Genomic DNA, 21417 nt, shown 5'->3' with positions numbered 1-21417 from the left:
ATTATTATTATTTTTCTATTGTTTGATTTTTTTATTTGTGTATTGTTTATTATTATTATTATTATTATTATTATTATTGTTATTATTTTGTTCCATATGTTTTGTATTTTGTCTGTGTCTGAAATAAACTAACCTAACCTAACCTAACCTAACCTAATAACAATAATAAAATTAAAAAATAAAATAAAATAAAAATAAATAAATTACAACTTAAATTCGTCACATAAGGCTTTAATCTTCACAGCTTTAGGGTTAGTGCAAAAGTGTGTAGGATTTCAAAGAAGATTTAAAAACCACAAAGCTGGGTTTCTGATTGGCAGATTTGCTTGTATGTATATGAAATTTAGCCAATAAGAAAATGAGATTAAGAATAAACAATTTCCAAACTGGCAAATCAGTAATAAAGATACCAAATAAAATATCTTCAGTTTTTTAAGTTAAAAGAAATATCCAGCTTTCTATTTAAAAAAAAAAAAAGAAAGAAAAGATTGATATCACACCAAAAAATTTGACAAAAGGCACATTCCCTAAACAAATGAGTTAATGTTTCATCTGAAACAGATGAATCTGACATTGATCTTCCACTGAATCAGAGCTGAATTAGTTGGATAACACCTATGTAACAGTTTTAAAGATACCTCTCTCACTTAACTCGAAATAAAAAAAACTTCCTTGGTAATAACCATACATAAACTGGTAAAGTACTTGTGAATAAAAGCTGACTTTTACATAAGAACATAGACGGACTGGCCCTTTAACCAGCTCTCCTCCCCTCCTCTCCCACTGTGTTGCTCTCTTCCCCATTTCGTTGCTTTGTTTTCATTGTCGCTCTTTTGATCATGGCTGCTCATTCTACCGAAGAACCCTTCCCCTTCCACGGGCTGCTCCCCAAAAAAGAAACCGGTGCCGCGTCCTATCTCACCAGGTTCCCCGAGTACGATGGGAGAGGTGTGCTCATCGCTATCCTCGACACCGGCGTGGATCCCGGGGCCCCCGGCATGCAGGTAAATCTGACCGGCTGACTGACGTTAGTTAGCTAGCAGCTAGTAAGCTAGCGAAGCTAAAGGCCCGACTCATTCACACTATTTGTACACAGTCACTAAACGGCAACTACCAGTGTTAGCTAGCATGATGTCGTTAGTAAATAAAGGCAACAATTAACTGGAGAAATAAGCGTTAATTAGCGTGTGACAACCTCAACAGCACATAGTAATAAACAGCTAGCATCTACATCTGCTTACAAATTGTGTTCACAGACTACACTAGTTTAGTTACTGAACTTGATGTTAGTAAGCAATATATGCTAGTATGTTAGCCTAGCATTGAATGCAGTCTTCATTAAATATTCTAATTATTGGTTTGTAATTATATAAAGTTTGTGACTATCTTACTCCTTTAGTAGATATAGACAGAGTAATAACGGCACAGCTAATCGGTTGATTGTTAGCCTGCCGGTTAACTGCAGAGTCACACTAGAATCAAGTTAGTTCCGTAATAGTTAGTTAACGTTGCTAAATAAATAGTTAAGAAATGTCTAATTCTGTATCCATCTATATAATTAGAATTGAGCGCTAAACGGCCAAAAAAAAAAAAAAAAATCCCAAAAATTAAGGTCATCTGTTTCTTTTCAATCACATGTCATATTGCTGTAGCCCTGCATAAAAGGGGTAGAGACTGAATATGATCCCTTCAGTGTGTGTAAACAAATACTTGTAAGGGGGCATTGCAGCTGCCAGGCATTGGCACATTGTGTACTATTCAGAGTGGTCTGTAGGCTACATTACTCAGATTTTGGTTCTGATTCAAGATGGTAGGATGTGATTTTTTTTTTTTAAACTGGGATGTCCACAATGACTCATCCTGAGGTTATATAAGATTCTGTGCCTTTTCACAGTGTTTTCATTAATAAATGATCACTTTAATTGTCTCACCCTCTTTAGGTCACAACTGAGGGAAAACCAAAGATCATTGATATTATTGATACAACAGGCAGCGGTGACGTGAACATGACTACAGCTGTGGAACCGAAAGATGGGACAATCACAGGCCTCTCCGGGAGAACACTCAAGGTCTACAGACACATTTTGATGTTAAAGAGAAACAAAATTCCAAAAAATAATGACATTGTAATACATACAATTATTTTATTCATCATGTGTAATAAGTTTGTTGTTTGAAATTATTATGTTATTGCTGTGTTGTTTATTTGTTATGTTTGAGTCTATCATTATTCAATAAAGTATTATATCTTCCTTCTTATCTTACATTTTTTCTCACATTGTACTATTTTTGTCTTCTAGATTCCTCCTGCCTGGGTCAATCCATCAGGGAAGTATCGCATTGGAGTTAAAAATGGCTATGAGTTCTTCCCTAAGGCCCTTAAAGAAAGAATACAGGTAGGAAGACATGACATTATTACTAGGCCTGTCAAGAACTGGATTCTGGAGCACTGCAGTAGAGTGCAGACCTGAGTTTATATCCAAATGTGTACCTATCACTATAAATCTTATGTGTTTAGTGATGAATGTACAAGCCCAGATAACTGGGTATTTTTTCATGCTTAATACTAACAAATACATATGTTTGTTAAAAAATGAAGGTCTGATTAATTAATGAAATTACAATATCAGTCTCTGTGATGTTATGTAATTGCAAAATACTGCAACCCCAGATACAGAGGGATTTTGGGCAGTGTAATTGTAGAAAGGGGGAAAAAAATAATATAACCTCTTTTTGCAACCTTTCTATGCAAAGAAATGTCTTTTGCAAAACATGACAAATTAAAGTTACTATAGTTTTTGTATTCATTATATGCAAGTAGACTTGGTTTGCAACCACAGTTGTAATATTTCCCACAATATTCACAGTGTAACTTTTTCTCCAAATTGTGCGCCCAGGGAACGTACTTGGACAGGCAATATGAACTGAAATCTAATCTATTCTAATTTTCTATTTTATGTTGCCATGAATTCAAGAGATAACCATGATTCAAAATACTTGTCAATACATTGTGCACATGTAGTATCAACAAATTATAACAAGAAATGGCACTGGAAAGGGTGTTCCTTTGCATTATAGGCTATAAAAGTCATTGATAGTATAATGTTATATATTACCCAGTTAGTCACATACTCAGACCTATGTCCACATTTCATTAATGCTGTGGCAGTGCTGAAGAAACATCTGGCACCATCCACTACTTTTGAAGAAAGGTTTGTATTTCTTGAAAATGAATCACTCTCTTCTTGAGCAGCGATAAGAGCAGGATGCAGTGATAGTACCTTTGCAAAAATAGTGTCAGGGAGAATTTGGCATGCTGGATTTCATTTGCACATGGTGAAGAGACCTGAGGTATCAACATGACTAAATCCCCGCAAAAGAAAACTTTCTGTTTTGAGCATGCATATAATTGTAGCTCAAAGGTTGTTGTTCTATCACATAGCCATGAGGACTTTGGAAACAGTAACACACAGATAGTAGAATGAAGAAGAATGCCGACTGAAATAGCCTTAGCTTATTCCATGAGACTACGTCCTATGAGCCAGACTATTGCCCAGCCCAAAAGAAACTGATAAAAATAGCTTCTATTTTCTAAGCACTATGGTGTTGCTAAGAGATTTATACCAGGCTAATACAGTTGAATTGTAGCACAATGACAGGAACTCTGAAGCATCAGAAGTGCTGTTGGTCCTATTCAAGTATTGTTGTTTTTGCCTGATAGAAAGAGCGAAAGGAGAAGATGTGGGACCCACCACACAGAGCAGCACTTGCTGAGGTCTGTCGCAAGACTGAAGAGTTTGACCTCTCACATCCATCACCCTCCCAGGTCAGACTGTCAGATTTGACTTACTCATCAGTATTTGTGTCCTAGCTGTGTTATAGTGTTATTTCCTTATATTCAGTACTGGGTTATTGTAATGTGTATCCTGGTTTCTGTCTCTAGATGGAAAAGTTGCAGAAGGAGGAGCTGCAGAGCCAGTCAGAGCTGTTAGCATCTCTGGAGAAGAAGTACAGCGACCCTGGTCCTGTATATGACTGTGTGCTATGGCATGATGGAGTCACATGGAGGTAAGTCTCCCACTCTTCCGGTTAATATGTCATGTTTGTACCTTTTCTTCTCACTGTTGCTATCTATATATCTTTTCTTCACATTGTCCATTGCTGTTTGGTCACCTCAGGGCTGTAGTGGACACCTCAGAGTGTGGAGACCTTTGCCAGTGTACTGTACTGAGCTCCTACAGAGAGAACCAAGAGTATGCCACGTTAGGAAATGCTGAGATGCTCAACTACTCTGTCAATATTTATGACGAGGGAAACACACTCTGCATCGTCACCAGCGGTGGTAAGGAGTCCCAAAGATAAGAAATCAACTACTGTTTTTCACTTCTCTAAATGAAAAGAAAGACTTCAGTTACAAGTAGATTTAAAATGTAACAAGTGTTCAGAGAACGCAAACCTCCGCCAAGCACCCTGAATGGTGTGCATGTGTGGATCAACTATTTCTTTTTAAATTCAACAGTTTCCAGGTTGTTCCATATAGCAGAAAAAGTTGAAGCTTGGTACAAGTCATGTGTATATCAAATTATATTAAATTCCAATCAATATTTGTTGAGTTATAATGAAAAATGTGTCGTAAATGGGATTTTCAATGTTAAATTGAAATGTCCACAGAGTCCACATTCCACAGTGGATGTGGACAGTTTTGTGCCAGATACAAGATATTGTTATAAGCTACGGGTGTATCAAACTGGAGGCTAATCGGAGTCGTTTTGAATTTTTTTATGAATTTTCGAAAATTGCTCAATGAGGAGAGATAGGAAAATTTGAGATTTTGTGACCTTGCTGTGACCGTGAACTTTGGCCTACTTGGCCCAAAATTTAATGGGTTCGTCCCAGGGCCTAGGCCTATCTGTGAGTACAATTTGGTAAAGATAGTTGTAATAGTTTTCCCGTAAAGCTGCTAACAAACAAACAAACACACAAAGCAAAGTGATCACAATACTTCCTGGCGGAGGTCATAAATGCTTAAATGGAAAAATTGTGGTCAGTGCTTCCTCTGCAGATAATTTATAATGAAACCTATCTGTTGGTTGTAATATATGCACTGTAAATTTCTAATAATTATTTACTAAGGGTACTATGTTTTTAATAAATAATCTGTGTTGATATTATTACAAGTGCTATTTTTAATTGAGTTTTTCCTTTTAAAACTATGTATTCAATGTGGAATATCATCCCTTTTCAAGAAGGCACAAAGTAATCACTCAAAGTTGACACTTGTCCATTGTCTTATTTCCACAAAAAAAAAAATTGGATTATTTTTTGGCTGCATTGCCAAGCATTTTTTAATCTTATTTCAGTGAATTCTGCATTGTGTGTTGATATACACATTATAAGCTCCAGTCTGAATTGCGTGTTTTGTATTTTGTTAAATTTATATTAAATTACATAATTTTTTTTGTTTTGAAGGTGCTCATGGAACCCATGTGGCAAGCATTGCAGCAGGTTACTTCCCAGAGGAACCTGAGCGTAATGGTGTCGCCCCTGGAGCCCAAATCCTTGCTCTTAAGATTGGAGACACCCGCCTTAGCACCATGGAAACGGGCACAGGGCTCATCCGGGCGGTATGATACCCAGGCTATTTTTGAGGACTAAATTAGCTTTAACAGCTTGCCTACTTTTTTTTTAGATCCTTATTTCTACCATCTTATTACTTTCCCATTTCTTTTTTGTCTCAAAGATGATTGAAGTAATCAACTACAAGTGTGACCTGGTTAACTATAGCTATGGGGAAGCCACCCACTGGCCCAATTCAGGGTAGGTATTTTGTCACTATAATAATGGAGTATGTGACTGTTTGGGCTCATTTTGTGCTGCACAGTGTTACTTATTTTTTGTCATGTTGCCCTTTTGTGTTGCAGGAGGATTTGTGAGGTGATCACAGAGGCCGTGCAAAAGCACAATGTGGTATTTGTTTCAAGTGCAGGAAACAACGGCCCATGTCTGTCCACGGTCGGCTGCCCTGGGGGAACTACCAGCAGTGTCATTGGTAAAGAAGCTGATAAAACAAATGTGATCAACACTTAATTTGATTTTAATTAGATGAATCGTCCTGTTTACTGCTGGCTGCCCACTCACAATGTATCACAAAGAGTCTGTAGGACTATAGTTACCTGCTGCTGTAGCCATTCAGTCACTCAGAGTTTAAACTCTGTATTTTGTGGAAGTCCATGAAGCAGTGATGGTGCAAATGTGACCAATTACTTTCTCTCCCCAGGCGTTGGAGCCTATGTGACCCCAGACATGATGGTGGCTGAATATTCCCTGAGGGAGAAGTTGCCTCCTAACCAGTACACATGGTCATCCAGGGGCCCGAGTACAGACGGAGCTTTGGGGGTCAGCATCAGTGCCCCTGGTGGTGCCATTGCATCTGTTCCCAACTGGACACTTCGTGGTACCCAACTTATGAATGGCACATCCATGTCATCCCCCAATGCCTGTGGAGGCATCGCACTTATCATCTCAGGTGAATGTTGAACTGAAAGCAGACCTCAGATGTATTGATAGGAGAGGATTAACATGGACAAAATCCAAATATCTTGCTACATGTAGTTTTATATCATGGTAACTGTCTATACCTGAGTAAAGTAATTGTTACAGTAATATATTAAGGAACTATGTAGACCTGCCTCACATGAAACTTGACCTAAAAACAAAACTCAGAATAGTAAAATATTTGTTTCAAAATAATTGACAGTCCTCGTGGGAGCATAGATTTTTTAATTTACAATGTGCGCTCGAATTTAATGTTAAGTCTTTCCAGATCCTCACATTTTGCTGTACCAAACAGTGAGGATTTCAAGTTGGGGAAATGAAATAACCAGCATATAGCTTGTTGTGAGTGTGATGGTGGCTGAATATTTATTTCCTCTGTTATGGCATGTGAGGTCAGTCCATATCAAGTAAAAATATCTTAGGTTTATCACTATTATCAACATAAATTTGATTGCGGTCCTGTTATGAAATTATTGCTCTACTGTTGGGGTTAGCCATGTTGCCAGATCTCTATCAGTGGATACATGTGCAGTGATATCACCCAACCCTAACACTAAACAGGGGAAAGTGTTACTGATGTGTATTTGTTTATTTTGTGTGTTAAAGGACTGAAGCAGAACGGGATCCGTCCCTCTGCTCCTGCAGTGAGGAGAGCTCTGGAAAACACAGCTCTGAAGGTTGATGACATTGAGGTGTTTGCACAGGGCCACGGAATTATTCAGGTTAGTCAGGTTTTTGGAAACATACTGTATTTAAATAACTAGTCTTTAGACATCATTTACATGGTACTGTGTTATCTGGAGGAGTTAATTATTTTTGTGTGTCTTTCCTTTTTTTCTGTGCCATCCTATACTCTACTACCTTCCTCTTGTTTCCCCTTCAGGTGGACAGAGCGTTAGACTACCTCACTCAACACGCCTCATTACCCACAAGCCACCTTGGTTTCTCAGTAACTGTGGGAACACAAAGAGGCATCTACCTCAGGGACCCATCTCAAGTTCTTGCACCCTCAGATCATGGTGTTGGAATTGAACCTATTTTCCCAGAAAACACAGGTACCCTGCCCTCATGGAAGCACAGCAATCATTTATATGTGTTCTGTTGATTTTGCAGCAGTTTTGTGTTTTATATATTCATCGTCTGTCTTCTTGTAACCTTCAATGCAGGAAATTCTGAGCGTATCTCCTTGCAGCTACACTTGGCGCTGACATGTGCTGCCCCCTGGGTCCAGTGTCCTTCCCATTTAGAGCTGATGAATCAGTGTCGTCATGTCAATGTCCGCATTGACCCCGTGGGACTGAGAGAGGGAGTCCACTACACAGAGGTAGGAAAAGGAGAAGAACAAAATAGGCTGCTTGTTTCTGATTGTGTTAACATTCATTTGGTCACTGTTTGATTGTGTGTTATTAGGTGTGTGGGTATGACACAGCAGCACCAAGTTGTGGCCCCCTGTTTAGAGTCCCCATCACAGTCATCGTCCCAGCTAAGTAAGTTTTTTTTCTAAATTATATTGACAGATTTTCCTATGAAAGCACTTCTTCATGGCATGGTACGAGCTCAGCTGGTACTTTATTTGTTTTTCCGCTGCAGATCATACTCTGTCGGTACATGTAGCTGTGTTGCATGAAACTGCTGTGACATCTTCAGTGCAACACAAGACTTGTCGTTGTCAAAATGTCTTTAACCATGGCAGGGTTTTACAGTTTGCTATATAATTGGTTGGAGAGTGTAATAAATTAATAGTATGTAATGCAGACAATGGTGAGTAGAGTATAGAAACTTATAGGACAGTGCTATTATGATGTTAAATATAGTGTGAAAGACAGAAAATGTGCACAACAAAAACTTGGTGATACAGAATGGGGTATTTGTGAAGAGCAATTGTTTTTGTTTGTTTGTTTGTTTGTTTAAGTGTTTTTTAACCAGGCAAGACAGATTAAGAAACATTCTTGTTTACAACTGTGGCCTGGCAAAAGGGCCTATGGAGGGAGAGGGAAAAGGGAGCTGAAACTAACTTTTAAAATTAAACAAACTGTGCAATCAAAACACTAGAATAAATTAACATATTAATAAAAATATTCACAAAGACACAGCTAAAATACCTACATGAATCAGCAAGAGTAACAGGATAAATAAGAGGAACATGAAATCTGATGAAGTATTTATGGTTGTTTTGAGCCTTTTTTGACTGAATTCTCAGAACAATCACTGTGTCCTAACACACCGAGTACCATGACCATGATATAAAATTACATATAATGTGATTGAAGCTTTTCTTTGTGTAGCTCATCCCCAAATAGCTAAATTTAATAGAGATGAATCCCCGACCAATCAGTCATCTGCTGTTTTCACACTGGTATCTGGATGAGGACAATGACAAAAATGTTCCAGGCAATAACCACAACTTCTCCATGAAAACACATAAGTTGATCCATGTAAGTGCACTGGTAAAGGGGCGTTATTATGGATGTCTGACAGCTCTCTCTTCTGTCTGTCTGGCAGGGTGACAGACAGTCGCAATCAGGAGATATGTTTCACAGATGTCCACTTCAGACCAGGACAGATCAGACGCCACTTTATCACTGTACCTCAGGGAGCCTCCTGGGCAGGTTCGTTTCTCTGTCTGTGACATTTTCCACATTTTCTTGTATATTTAAACTATTTGAAACTACTATTAAATACTCTATCAGTAGAGATGGATACAAATAATTGAAATGTATCTCTCTAATCTCGGCATTTTGTCCTATTTTGTTCATTGCTTTCTCTGCTCCACCACTCTGTCTGTGCTGCAGAGATCACGCTGACGTCTCATTCAGGGGACGTGTCATCAAAGTTTGTTCTTCATGCGGTGCATCTGGTCAAACAGAGAGCATATAGAGCTAACGAATTCTACAAGTTCTCTTCACTATTGGAAAGAGGCTCCTTAACTGAGGCCTTTCCTGTGCTGGTAGGTGTACACCTTTCATATCATCATTTATCAGTTTACGTTAAAAATAAGCACTGTGATAAATATAGATGTTATTTGTAGTCATGTGCTTCGTGTAGTCAATGAATGCCTGGTTATTTTGTTTTGTACATACTGTGCAAATGAATAGAACATTTTTGTGTCTCCTACCTCCAGTCAGGTAGGATAGTGGAGTTGTGTATCGCACGTTGGTGGGCCAGTCTGGGTGACGTCACGGTGGACTACAGCATCTCGTTCCATGGTCTCAATACATCGCCGTCACCCGTGCATATAGTAAGACAAATGCACAAGTATAGAGACTAAAAACACTACAAAACACAAGAACTTTACCAGATCTCAGTTTTCTGTGTAACATTATTTGCCTGCATGCAGCATGCCTCAGAGGGAGTGACGAGTTTCGATGTGACCTCGCCTCTGAGATATGAAGAGGTGTCCCCGACTATCACCCTCAAGTCCTGGGTTCAGCCTCTCAGGTAATGACATATTTACTCAGTGTATTTTGTTGTTCTGTATCCAATGTTGGAGAGGACATAACATATTGAGAATTCTAAATAGAACTAACTGTATTTAGTTACAGTTCCGAGTTAAGTATGTACTGTAAATATGTTCTGTTCTTAAAATCAATTGTTGGAGGGGAATCAGGGATTTCTTTAGGTCTCTAATACTTGCGCTGAAGTTTTAAAGTGATCACTAATTTCCCATAAGTGCCTGATTTTAAAGAAAATGCTAAAAAAAATTCTTCACCATAGTAATCTATACACACAGAGCAGCTTGTCTGTTCATACATGACACAAATTTTCATGGAATTATAGTGGGCAAATCAAGTTGCATGTTAGATTCCACAGAAAATTTACAGTATTGCGGTTTACATTATATCCTTTTAACACATTTCATGCTGTAGGAAAACAGAGGCTTTTTCTGTTGCCATTTTAATTTGAAGTAGACAAGAAAATAAAATGTTCTGTTGTGAAACTATGAGCTTAGATTGCTTTATTTACATCTCTTTTAAGTGGATTTTTCCAATAATTTGATGCAAGATAAACATAATGCCTGTGTTCACATACATATACAGCCACTTACACATCGGCAGTGTGTATTCATTTACATTCAGTAACTCCTGCGTTCAGTCTTCAGATGTGTATTCTATAATCTCATCGTATATTTTGAAAGTATCCATTGAACCACTGCTCATTGTTTTTGTTGTTACTGATGCTGTTTTAGACCCTTAAGTTCCAAGATAAAAGCCTTGGGTATGAGGGATGTTCTTCCCAATAACAGACAACTCTACGAGATCATCCTCACCTACAGCTTTCACCAGGTACTGCCAACACTGTTACCACCTACGAGAAAAGTCTTCTGTTTTTCTTGTCTGTCTATAAAAATCTCTGTTCTGTTAACAGCCCAAGAGTGGTGAGGTTACTCCCAGTTGCCCCATGCTGTGTGAGCTGCTGTATGAGTCTGAGTTTGACAGTCAGCTGTGGATGCTGTTTGATCAGAACAAGAGGCTGCTGGGCTCAGGGGACGCATACCCACACCAGGTACCCTCACACTGTGTTACTTGGCCCAGTAAAGGAGATCAGATCCTGCTTGTCATCAGACTTTATAACAGTTCTCAGTAACTCCCCCCCCATACCACACCACGTGCATGTGAAAAAATATATATTGCAAATATGTATATAGCATTTCGATTTACATAAATAGCAGAATTTGTTTTTTTCCTCTTTGTGTTTGTTGTTTCACAAGTGTATATTTTCTATTTTCTGCCTTCCCTGCACTTCATTTTTGTGTTTGCTGCTGTCAACTGTGTAATTTCTGTGTAATATCTTACCTTACTTTACCTTACGTTACTTTACCTTACCTTACCACATCTTTGTGTATTACTTCTTCAGTATTCACTGAAGCTGGAAAAGGGGGACTACACCGTGCGCCTGCAGGTCCGCCATGAGCAGTCCAGCGAGCTAGAGCGTTTAAAGGACCTGCCGTTTGTTGTGTCACACCGTCTGTCCACTACCCTCAGTTTAGATGTGTATGAAACGCACCGTGCTGCCCTCATGGCTAAGAAGAAGGCAAACTCTCTGACCTTGGCCCCAGGAGCCACACAGCCCTTCTACGTCACAGCCCTGCCAGACGACAAGTGAGTTCAGTTCACGAGACACCTTTCTGTTTTTTTAATCATAAAATATTTGCTGCACTTTTGTCAGCTGTCCGCTGACATGAGGACTGCATTCTGGAAATAATTGTAAAAAAAAAAAAAAAAAAAAAAAATCAATCGGATGTGGAGTCATGCTTTGCACAATGTTGAAGGATAAATTTGTTGACACTACTAAACATGCAAAAGCACTCAGCCAGTAGGTTTTGCATATTCTTGTCCCAAGGAACAAATGACCACATTCCCTCTACTCTCCTTGAACATGGTAATAACATGGATATAATGCAGTTAATTTTCTATTAAGTTAGCTCAGTCACTTTTGTCAGAACGAGAAAATCCTAAAATCTGTAATGTAACGTAGCCAGTTCTTTTTACAACGTTGCATACATTTTAATTTTCCAATACAGGGAAGTTACAAAAGTGTTGCCTGTGCTGCCAACTATAGCTCAAAATTGAAAATCAGAAAATTACAAAAATCTGAATTTTTAGGTCCGACTTAAATTAGTGCATGCCTCACGCACATTTGTAATTAAATTAGAGCTGAACTCTGTCACTGTCTATCTCTTGCCCCCTATTTCCCCTCTTTCAGGATCCCTAAAGGAACAAGTCCAGGATGCTACCTTTCAGGCTCTCTCGTTGTCCCCAAGAGTGAATATGGCAAGAAAGCAGTGAGTGACTGTTCGTTTTTAGTCTCTTTCCTACAGGGCAGTGGTCAGTCATGCTCCTCAGGAAGTCACATTCTCGTTTCAATTTTAGCTATCTAATCTGAGACCAGTTTCATCTCTAATGAGCTGGGAAAACTCCTACAGACCATGATCTTGTTCTTAGTTCTTGAAATAGTAACTAAATAAATGTCTGATGCAAATAAACAGTGTGGTCCTGAGAAGTGATAAAAGACCAGTGCTTTGATGTAAAAGTTTTTCAGCTGTACTTTCTGGTCTGTTGCTTTAAAAGCTGGTGTCCATCCTTTTGGTGAATGCATGGGATTTTTTTTTTAGATTTTTCTTATTCATTTGCCTTTGCTAATGGTTCTGTAGTAGGTCTAGAAACCTAAATTGAAACTGCTCATCCCATTGACCCCAGGCCTGATGTAACCTCTGTATTTGGCAGGTGTTTATATGGATTAAAAGGTGAAATTAAGCCCCCATGAACCATTTACTATTTACCTTTTAGGAGTTAAGGAAAGGAAGGAAAGTAGTTTAGTTTTTTTTTTATATCTAATACAACTTTATTGCTCACTTTTAAGCCTAGTTGAAATGATTTGAGTAAATGTTTATTTCAAAGCAAATCAAATATTGTGAAGTCAACAGTCCCGTATAATACAATGGCAAATGGCTCATTCTCGCTGATTTCCCACTGCCTTCATTCTGTTTTTGACTGAACCAATGCTGTAATTACAAATGTCTGAATACTTTTGGCTGACAACTTCGATGTATTTCTGGATGAACTCGCTCTCAATCAGTAACTCCAATGCAAAGGATTTCATGTCCATTTTCATTTACCGTGTGTTGTTCAGTAATTTTTTTTTTTCCAACTCTCAAATGAGACATGTACGTGTAGTGTTTTATCACTTGTGTCAGAGTCACTCAGATTTGCCAAATATATAAACATTATATCACTGTTTGTTTAAACCGGACAGGTAGGTGCATAGGCTCAGATTGAGGATGAAAAGAAATGAAGACAGAGAGAATCCTTTTTGGTGTGTTTGTGTTGTCTCTTCCTTACTGTGTGTTATTCTGACCACCAGGGGCAGGCCTCTGCAAAACGACAAGGAAAGTTTAAAAAGGTACTGGATGAGCTAGAATCACTGTACAACAGAGCCACCACTGCTCTCCTACTATCTGGAAATGGCTTATTCCTTACCTTTACATGGGATCTACATTTGCATCTGTCCTATTAAAGCATGTCTCTATTGCTGTTTTAAAATATGCAACACTTTAGTAATAACGGGTCATTTTCTTACATAGATTTATGTAGTTGTCTGGTGGTCAGCAAAATGGCATTAATAAATAATCAGTGTTATTTTAACACTAAATTGGGATGGTAGTTTCCATTAAGTTATAAATAAACAATGTTTTAATCAGTGATAGGACATGCCATTGGTAGGGAGAGGGTTGCAATTTGGGAGAGTAGTTAAAGTGGGGCTTTTTTGATGCGTTAGTTATCGTTTTATGATTTAAATATATATTTTTTGTGTTCATACAGGATATTGTTCCAGTTGTCTACCACTTAATACCTGCACCCAACAAAACAAAGAATGGAGGGAAGGAGAAGGACAAGGAAGCAGACAAAGAGAAAGATGTGAAGGAGGAGTTTGCCGAAGCCCTGAGAGACTTGAAAATTCAATGGATGACAAAGTGTGTAAAGTCGGTCATGTGTATTTATGGTTCAGAAGTACTTTGCCTCTACCGCAGTTTGACATTTGTTAACTACCTGCCCTGTCTTTGCCGTTAAGGCTGGACTCCAGCTCCCTTTACGATGAACTGATGGACAGCTACTCAGAGTACCTTCCACTGCATGTTCAGAGGCTGCACCAGCTGGACTCTGAAAAGGTAAGGGAAAGTAGGGAAACTATTCATGTTTTGTTTAAAAATAGGAAACACCTTGAAATTTGAGTGGGTGCATTAGTATCTTTCTGTATCGCTCTGAAAAACTAAGCCAATAAATGCTTTCCAGGAGACATTGTGGTGTCAGTTGCTGTATTTGGACCCTCTAATGCATGTTTTTTTGTCTATCTCAAAAATATTCCTCAGTTAACAAGATATTAAGCATAATATGAGGTTTTGATTGACAGGTGTGTTTGACACCTTGTTCACTTGCTAAGTTAAAGTTAAATTACAGGCTTCAAAACTTAACCACTGGGAGTTGTCACAGAGACTTGATCAATTTCTTTTTGGCAGTCTATGAAAAGTGGGAATCTAAAACCAGTTTTTGATTCTGTTCTGTTTGTTTCCAGGAGCGTGTTAAACGACTTAGGGACGTGGTGTCTGCAGCCGATATTGTCATGTCACGCATCGACCAGACAGCGTTGGCTGTGTACCTCACCATGAAGACAGACCCTCGACCTGATGCAGCTTCTATAAAAACGTACGTTTCACTAAGGAGTAGGGGCTGGCCAAGTGATAACGGATGGACAGCCTTATTACAATTTTGTTTGCCCTTTCACAATTATTAATGGTTGGAAGATGAATGATACCTCATTTTGCAGGGAATAATGAGCACTTTTAGATGTGTGATTGAAAAAATGTTTTAACCTAATTTTCTGGCTTAAAAATAGTGAAAACCCCTTGGTAATGGATGGACAGAAAATTAACATCTGTTTTTGACCACTTTATTAAACCTGCCTTAAAGTGCAGTTCCAATTTTCAGAAAACTAAAATCTTTACTGTTGGTCCTCTAGGGTGTCTGTTTTGCAAAACAGTAAACAGTTTGTATTTTTTCAATATATAAGGGGATAAAATAGCAAGAGTTTTGTTAAGTGTTTCGGTAACAGATGGACAAGGGAGAATAATTACAAGTTTCAGTTGTTTATTCAGCATATCTATTTGTATATACATTGCATATGTACAAAGTCAAATGCCTTGATAAACTGATTTAATAAATTTTAACATATATTTATCTCAGTTCATTAGATATTTGTAACCACGGTAAAAAGAGTAGCAAAAGGTTTTTAAATTGACCGTATAACTTTTCATAAGTATAATATAGGTCCAATAGAAGAGGATCAAAGTTATGCTTTGAATTGTGCTGATGAACAAAGAATGCAAACCTCAATTTATGCTTAATATAACGCCATCTAAGTATTTTTAAAAGAAATTTCTAAAAAATAAAACTTGTGCTGGACACTAGCGATAATGTACTTTCACAATATATGTCTTCAGATGCTGATTTTAAATGTATTTTTTTAACTAGATATTAACTTTCCCTTGGCCAGCCCGAATAGAGTTAAAAAACATGTTCCATTCAACAGTATGGATGTATCTGTAATGTTCTTTCTCATACTCATGTCTAATGTGCCTTCATTTGTGTTTCTTAGTGACATGGAGAAGCAGAAGTCATCTCTGCTGGACGCTCTGTGTAGGAAAGGCTGTGCTCTGGCCGACCAGCTCCTGCTTCCCTCCGCCTCTCAGGACGGCGCCGCTGCCGTGGCCACGGCACAGGTTGCAGTAGAGGAGACTGGAGATCAAGTGGCCAGCAGCTCCGATGACGCTGTGCACGCTGTAGCGAAAGCCTTGTCAGATACATTTTGGGAGGTGCAGAAGTGGGCGGAGCTGACTGATTCCAAGGTGAGCCTGTGAATCTTGATGTCTTTACAAATGGTCAGTTGTGTTTCAGCTGATCTACTTTTCATTTACCCAGTCCACACATACAAGGCCATTTTGTAGGATTTTTTTTGTAGGTGTAAGATTTTCAGTTTTAAAATGTATTGCAATGCAGATATAATCAAATATCTAGTGAAAATTGTCCAATGAGTATTCTTAGTGCTACTCTTGTACACTGCAGAAGGCTTTATATTTTGTTTCTGTAATGTTGGCTGTAGTCAGATTTTTGTTCTTTTCAGATTTATCTAACAGCTTGTAAATGAATGAAGAGAAGCCATTTTCAGAGCAGCTTGGAGGTTGTTTGTTTACATACTGAGGACGACTTTAAAGAGTTGGTTTCGGTCACCCATTTATTCCAGCAGAGTACATCCTGTGTGTCAGACAAGTGATTTAGTGATAGGGCAACCATGGTCAAGACAGTGTTGGTCCTTACCTCATAAACAGGATTTAAAATTTAATAGTTACCGTAAATTCCGGACTATAGACCGCACCTGAATATAAGCCGCAGACCCCAATTTTAGAAAGAAAATCAATTTTGTACACGTATAAGCCACGCCGGTTTATAAACCGCGGGTGTCCACCAGTGGCGATTTCTCATAGACTGCAAGAGAAGCCCGGCTTCCCCTATCGTTACAAAAATTAAATGGTTAAATATGTTTGGTTGTGTTGACATTTCATTGATTACACGTGTTAAAACACGTTCATCTCACAGACGAGTTCGTTCAGAATCAGCTTTATCACAAATCATCAGACTCGATGTTGTTCACTTCTCATACATTCCCGTTGCGCTGTTTCCTCATACGATCTGTGGTCAGTGCATTTCCCTGTTGAAGCCTGGCTTCTATGCGAGTCTATGGGACCGAGTGGAACCTGTTTTTTTCATTGCATCAAAACTGGACGGTAATTGGATAAAGGTTTTCTTTGAGTTCAAATTAAATTATTCCCTGTATGTAAATGGGTCTGATATGTGTGAGCTTGCTGTCATATCTATAGGTTGATTCGTTGTTAATATGATGATTAAAAAACAAAAGACAAAAAACGAGGCAATAAAAGGATAGTAATAAAAGCACATTTTCTCTTTCTTTTTTTTTTGTCGGTGGACTTATCGGGGTTTCCTTTGGATTCGTGCCGATACGGGATTGACTTGCTTTTGCGCCGGCTGTGGATTCACGGACTTAAAATGACTTGAAAGACACTTGAAAGTGAACAAATTTTTTTTTTTCGTTAGAGTAGGACTTTTAATTTATTTTTAAAATATAAAGATTAAAAACAAGTAATTATGTCTGTTGTAATATCATTTTCATTTAACATTACGCACAACATGCGCATTAATTCTGAGATGCTTTAAATTTATGACGGTCTCTGGAGAGCTTTATTGGGTGTTTTCATTCAGAGTTTTGTTTTGTATATTTGTGAAACAATATTAACATTTGAAGGTTTACTATTTTTCCTTAAAAATTCCCCTTTTGTGTGTGTTAATATTAACTTTATAAAGGTTAAGTTGTTAATGTTATCCATTCCTGCATACCCGGTAACAATAGACAGATTCTTCCCTGGGGTGTGGCAGGCAATAAGGTAAAATCGTCGTATAAGCCGCGTCGGAGTATAAGCCGCAATGTTTAAAGCGTGGGAAAAAAGTAGTGGCTTATAGTCCGGAATTTACGGTACACAGTATATGTTGACTACTGCAGGTCTTATGTTTCGCCTGAGAATTTATATATTTTAAAATCACCCTTCAGCTGATCTTTCATATACATTTTTGTTCATTCAGTACATATAACGGTTTGTTGTGGTGTGCTCTCCTTTTCTCAGGTGCTGATGTTTTCATATAAACATGCTTTAGTGAACAAGATGTACGGCAGAGCCTTAAAATACGCCACAAAGATGGGAGAGGAGAAGCCCAGCAAAGACAACATGAAGAACTGCATCCAGGTGACTGCTAATAACCACATATTTGTTGTTTTATGGTTATTGTATTTTGGTGTTCTGAGGTCCTAAATACCCTTTAAAGACTAGATGGAGAAAATCCACAAGTTCATATCTAATACAGTGGAAACATTTTATAGTGATCACAATTACAGTGATCAAGTTAGGACAGAATAACTCCAGTACAGATACACTTTAAATTGCTTACTTACAGTAATTAAGTACTCCGCTTACAGCATGTATTAAAGGTTTTGTCTTACCTGTAGCGAGAGAGGACAGTTTCCACAGGCGTTCTGTGTTCATGAGACTTAATGTGAAGGCATTAGTCAGGATAATACTGCATCCATGTCACATTCTGTAAACCAGAACTATGAGCATCTGAGTGGGGAAAAACCCATTCCACTTATATTTAGAGTCAGATATTCTGTTACAACAACATGCATGTGTAATGAAACAGGCCAAAATGTTTGTATATATCTTCTGTATTTACCAGTACTAACCGTTTAAAGTGAATAAACTCCATTAGCACTAGTAATACTGAGTATTAGACTTACAAACAGCTGACGAATAAATAGCTGGTTATAATAATCATCTTCTTACCATGACCAGTTTGACCAAGACAGAGTGGTTTCCAGTGTAAGGTTTTTTGTTTTTTTTTCTTTCAGTTGTCACATTCTTGTTTTTGTCTTCTTTTTTCAGTTAATGCGGCACCTCAGATGGACGCACTGCGCTACCTTCAGTGACAACTGGCTTCCTGTCATGTACCCTGCAGACTACACACCATTCTAGGCACATAACTCTTGACACCACACACATGCATGAGCAGCATGGCCATACATGGTCCATTACATGGTAACATGTCCCTCAGGGTCACATGGGCTGTACATCTGAGCAACCAGCTGCCTCCTGAGTGTTTTGTTATTTTTTAATTTTAGACATATTTGTAGGTGATTACCAAAATGAAGGCAAACTGAGTGTAGATGATACGATCCACTGGAGACCTTATAAGGCAAGGGATCATGTTCATTCTGAGGATAAGAATTTCAAGTAGGTAGGAGAAGTAGGCACTGGGTTGTCATCGTATCACATGACTGCCCAGGCCGCTCCTGTAAATGCCAGCAAATCAACAGTAAATTCAGTTTCTCCAATGTTTTATTGATGAAACTCTTGCCAAGGCCTACTGATACTTAGTACTTTATTCCTTTATTTTGGTGTCATCTACACATTCGGAGGCTCTCAAATCAATCCCTCCTCAGCTGTTTGGACCCTACATCACATCAGTAACCTCATTCTCTCATGTATATAATGTTCAAAGGCCTGTGTGGACTCTAGGGGTACACTCCAAGTCATGAAAAAACTGTAATGTGATCTACTCACCTTAAAAAAAACAATCTACCACAGAAATTCTGATAAGTGGCCATTACGACGCCTCAGTGAGAGGACCAGAGGACTCGCTGCTGCATGGTGTTTGGACATATGAATGCAGACACTCATGTAGTGTCCCTGAATTAAAAGGGAGCCTCGGATAGAATTTCGCATCTTTTTTCTTTTTGATTGTTACAGCCAGATTGGGTTGATATGTAAAGTTAATGTGTAGTAATGTCTGTCTTTTTAAGGCTCAGAATCAAAAAAACTCCAAACACAAAACAGTGTTGAGGTGCCTTTCTACATGTACCTTACCTTTTCTGATGGGAGGAAAAGCTTTGCCACGGTTTTGATTGTATTCGTCTGCAGAATCAGTAGCGTGTTAACATCAGTCAACACCGAACCGCGTGCAGTCATTCCACCCATCAGCCTTTGCTTTCAGATGTGATTTCAAAGCTCACATCAGCAGTATGATGTGTCCGTACACTGTATGCAGGCCATCAGTGACTTGTCAGGTGTGGGGAAGCCACTACCACACACTGTCAACTCCCATCTGCACCCACAGGTGTTCGCCACCCACATCATACTGCTGATGGGTTAAAAGAAAACAGTTACCTGAGCTGCACATTTGACTCTTAACAGACCTCACTAACACAGAAGATGCAGCTGCCTTCAATTGTCGGCAGACATAGGACGTTCATATGTCATTGTAAAGTGTTCACTCAGTGTTGAAGATGTTTTTCTGCATCATTTAAAATGTTGCATTGTACACAGTGTCATAAAATAATGTACATACACACATAACATACAAATATTAAGATGCAATAGGTATATAATACAAATATTATTCTAATAGATGTATTTTGCATATATGCATGTGTTCTAGGAATTAAAAAAATGTTTGGATGGAGATTTTAATTTGTTTCAATTTGAAAGATTTTTAATCCCATATGAGACTACCCACTCTTCTTATTTTCATGGGTGTGTGTTTGTGAATTGCTTTATTTGTACTTGTGAGCATATATTTGTTGTGTACATGAACATTTTCTCCCAATTGAAATCAAAGCCATTTAATGGGGGGATTCAATCATCTTTCTTTTTCTCAGATATTTCAGTTAGAAAGGACAATACCAGATGTTTATCCCATTTATGACATATGTATGTGTATATATATATATATATATATATATATATATATATATATATATGACAGCTAAACATTTAGCACATTATGCCATCTGTTTGACATTTCAGGAGCATACTTTCTCCAGGCTTCCATTCATTTCATTCAAGTATGATAATATGAATAGACTCATGAACCAGCCTTGTACTAGTCCAATAAAAGCCCCAGTGGTTGTCTTAGTTAACTTTTATAGTAAAACTGGAATAATTGATAATATTTCACATGATGGATTTGTCTGAGATCATTTTAGTGATTAATATAGGGCTGGAAAAAGATTTATCATATTTGCATATGTTTATAACATTACTTTAGCAGAATGATTTGATAAGTCTGCTCTGTTATACGCTGCAGTGCAGCTTGGATTTAAAAAATGCTGACTTAAAGTTCACTGTGATGGATTAGATATGGTAATTTTCAGCCATTTAAGTTTTATATCGTGAAGAAACCAATGAAAAATAATTAGTTGAAAAGTTGCAGCTGAATCTAAAACTAACCACCTTGCAGCAGAAAATGATCTGCAAAAATAGAAACTAAAACAGTGAAACATATCAGTTTGAGCCTTATTCATATAAGGATACATGGCTGTTTACAGTGATGGTGACTAAAAAGATCAAGCTGAATAAAGATCACATAGATTTTATTATTTACTCTAACTGATGAAACCCTTTTTTTCCCTCAATCTTTTTAACCAAAGAAAGGTTGTCCCATGTTAAGTTAATATACTTTTAAGGGAGCAAAACGACAAAACACAAATATCACAAGATTGGTGTAGTAACTTAGCAGTTAAGGGGGTTTATACTTCATCCTCCTGACTCTGCCTTAAATGATCCCAACCACTGTTTGACCAACACTGCACAGATAAAATCCACTTAAAGCTAATTATTCTCGGCATCCTCATTTGCTGATGGCGTTTTGGTTCTCACGAGTAAAATGTTCCAACCTAAGAATGTAA

General features: G+C 38.1%; 1 protein-coding gene across 2 annotated transcripts; it reads left to right on the top strand.

Moving 5' to 3' along the window:
* Positions 1-774: 774 nt before the first annotated feature.
* tpp2 (tripeptidyl peptidase 2) lies at positions 775-19941 on the top strand. Of its 2 annotated transcripts, XM_030123261.1 has the most exons (29): positions 775-1004; positions 1941-2069; positions 2301-2396; positions 3722-3826; positions 3944-4068; positions 4179-4342; positions 5470-5624; positions 5741-5817; positions 5922-6049; positions 6278-6526; positions 7162-7277; positions 7439-7610; positions 7722-7879; positions 7966-8042; positions 9058-9164; positions 9348-9502; positions 9677-9793; positions 9893-9993; positions 10742-10838; positions 10921-11058; positions 11410-11654; positions 12259-12337; positions 13417-13455; positions 13875-14026; positions 14125-14221; positions 14626-14756; positions 15706-15955; positions 17804-17923; positions 18617-19941. In XM_030123261.1, the coding sequence occupies exons 1-29, from the start codon at positions 840-842 to the stop codon at positions 18704-18706; spliced, it is 3834 nt and encodes a 1277-aa protein (XP_029979121.1). In that variant the 5' UTR covers positions 775-839; the 3' UTR covers positions 18707-19941. The 2 variants fall into 2 exon arrangements, with proteins under 2 accessions (XP_029979121.1, XP_029979132.1); XM_030123272.1 differs by lacking the exon at positions 13417-13455.
* The last annotated feature ends 1476 nt before the right edge of the window (positions 19942-21417 follow it).

The sequence above is a fragment of the Sphaeramia orbicularis genome, chromosome 3, assembly GCF_902148855.1.
Source record: "Sphaeramia orbicularis chromosome 3, fSphaOr1.1, whole genome shotgun sequence".
Lineage (NCBI taxonomy): Eukaryota > Metazoa > Chordata > Actinopteri > Kurtiformes > Apogonidae > Sphaeramia > Sphaeramia orbicularis.
The sequence above is the reverse complement of the archived record's forward strand: the minus strand, read 5'-3'. Positions and strand labels throughout refer to the sequence as shown.

Excerpts from the sequence above, each read along its gene's own strand:
- tpp2 (XM_030123261.1), top strand. The coding sequence starts at position 840 with ATGGCTGCTCATTCTACCGAAGAACCCTTCCCCTTCCACGGGCTGCTC. Across the intron at positions 2,070-2,300 it reads TCTCCGGGAGAACACTCAAG|ATTCCTCCTGCCTGGGTCAA; the intron begins GTCTACAGACAC and ends TTTGTCTTCTAG. Across the intron at positions 9,794-9,892 it reads CGCCGTCACCCGTGCATATA|CATGCCTCAGAGGGAGTGAC; the intron begins GTAAGACAAATG and ends GCCTGCATGCAG.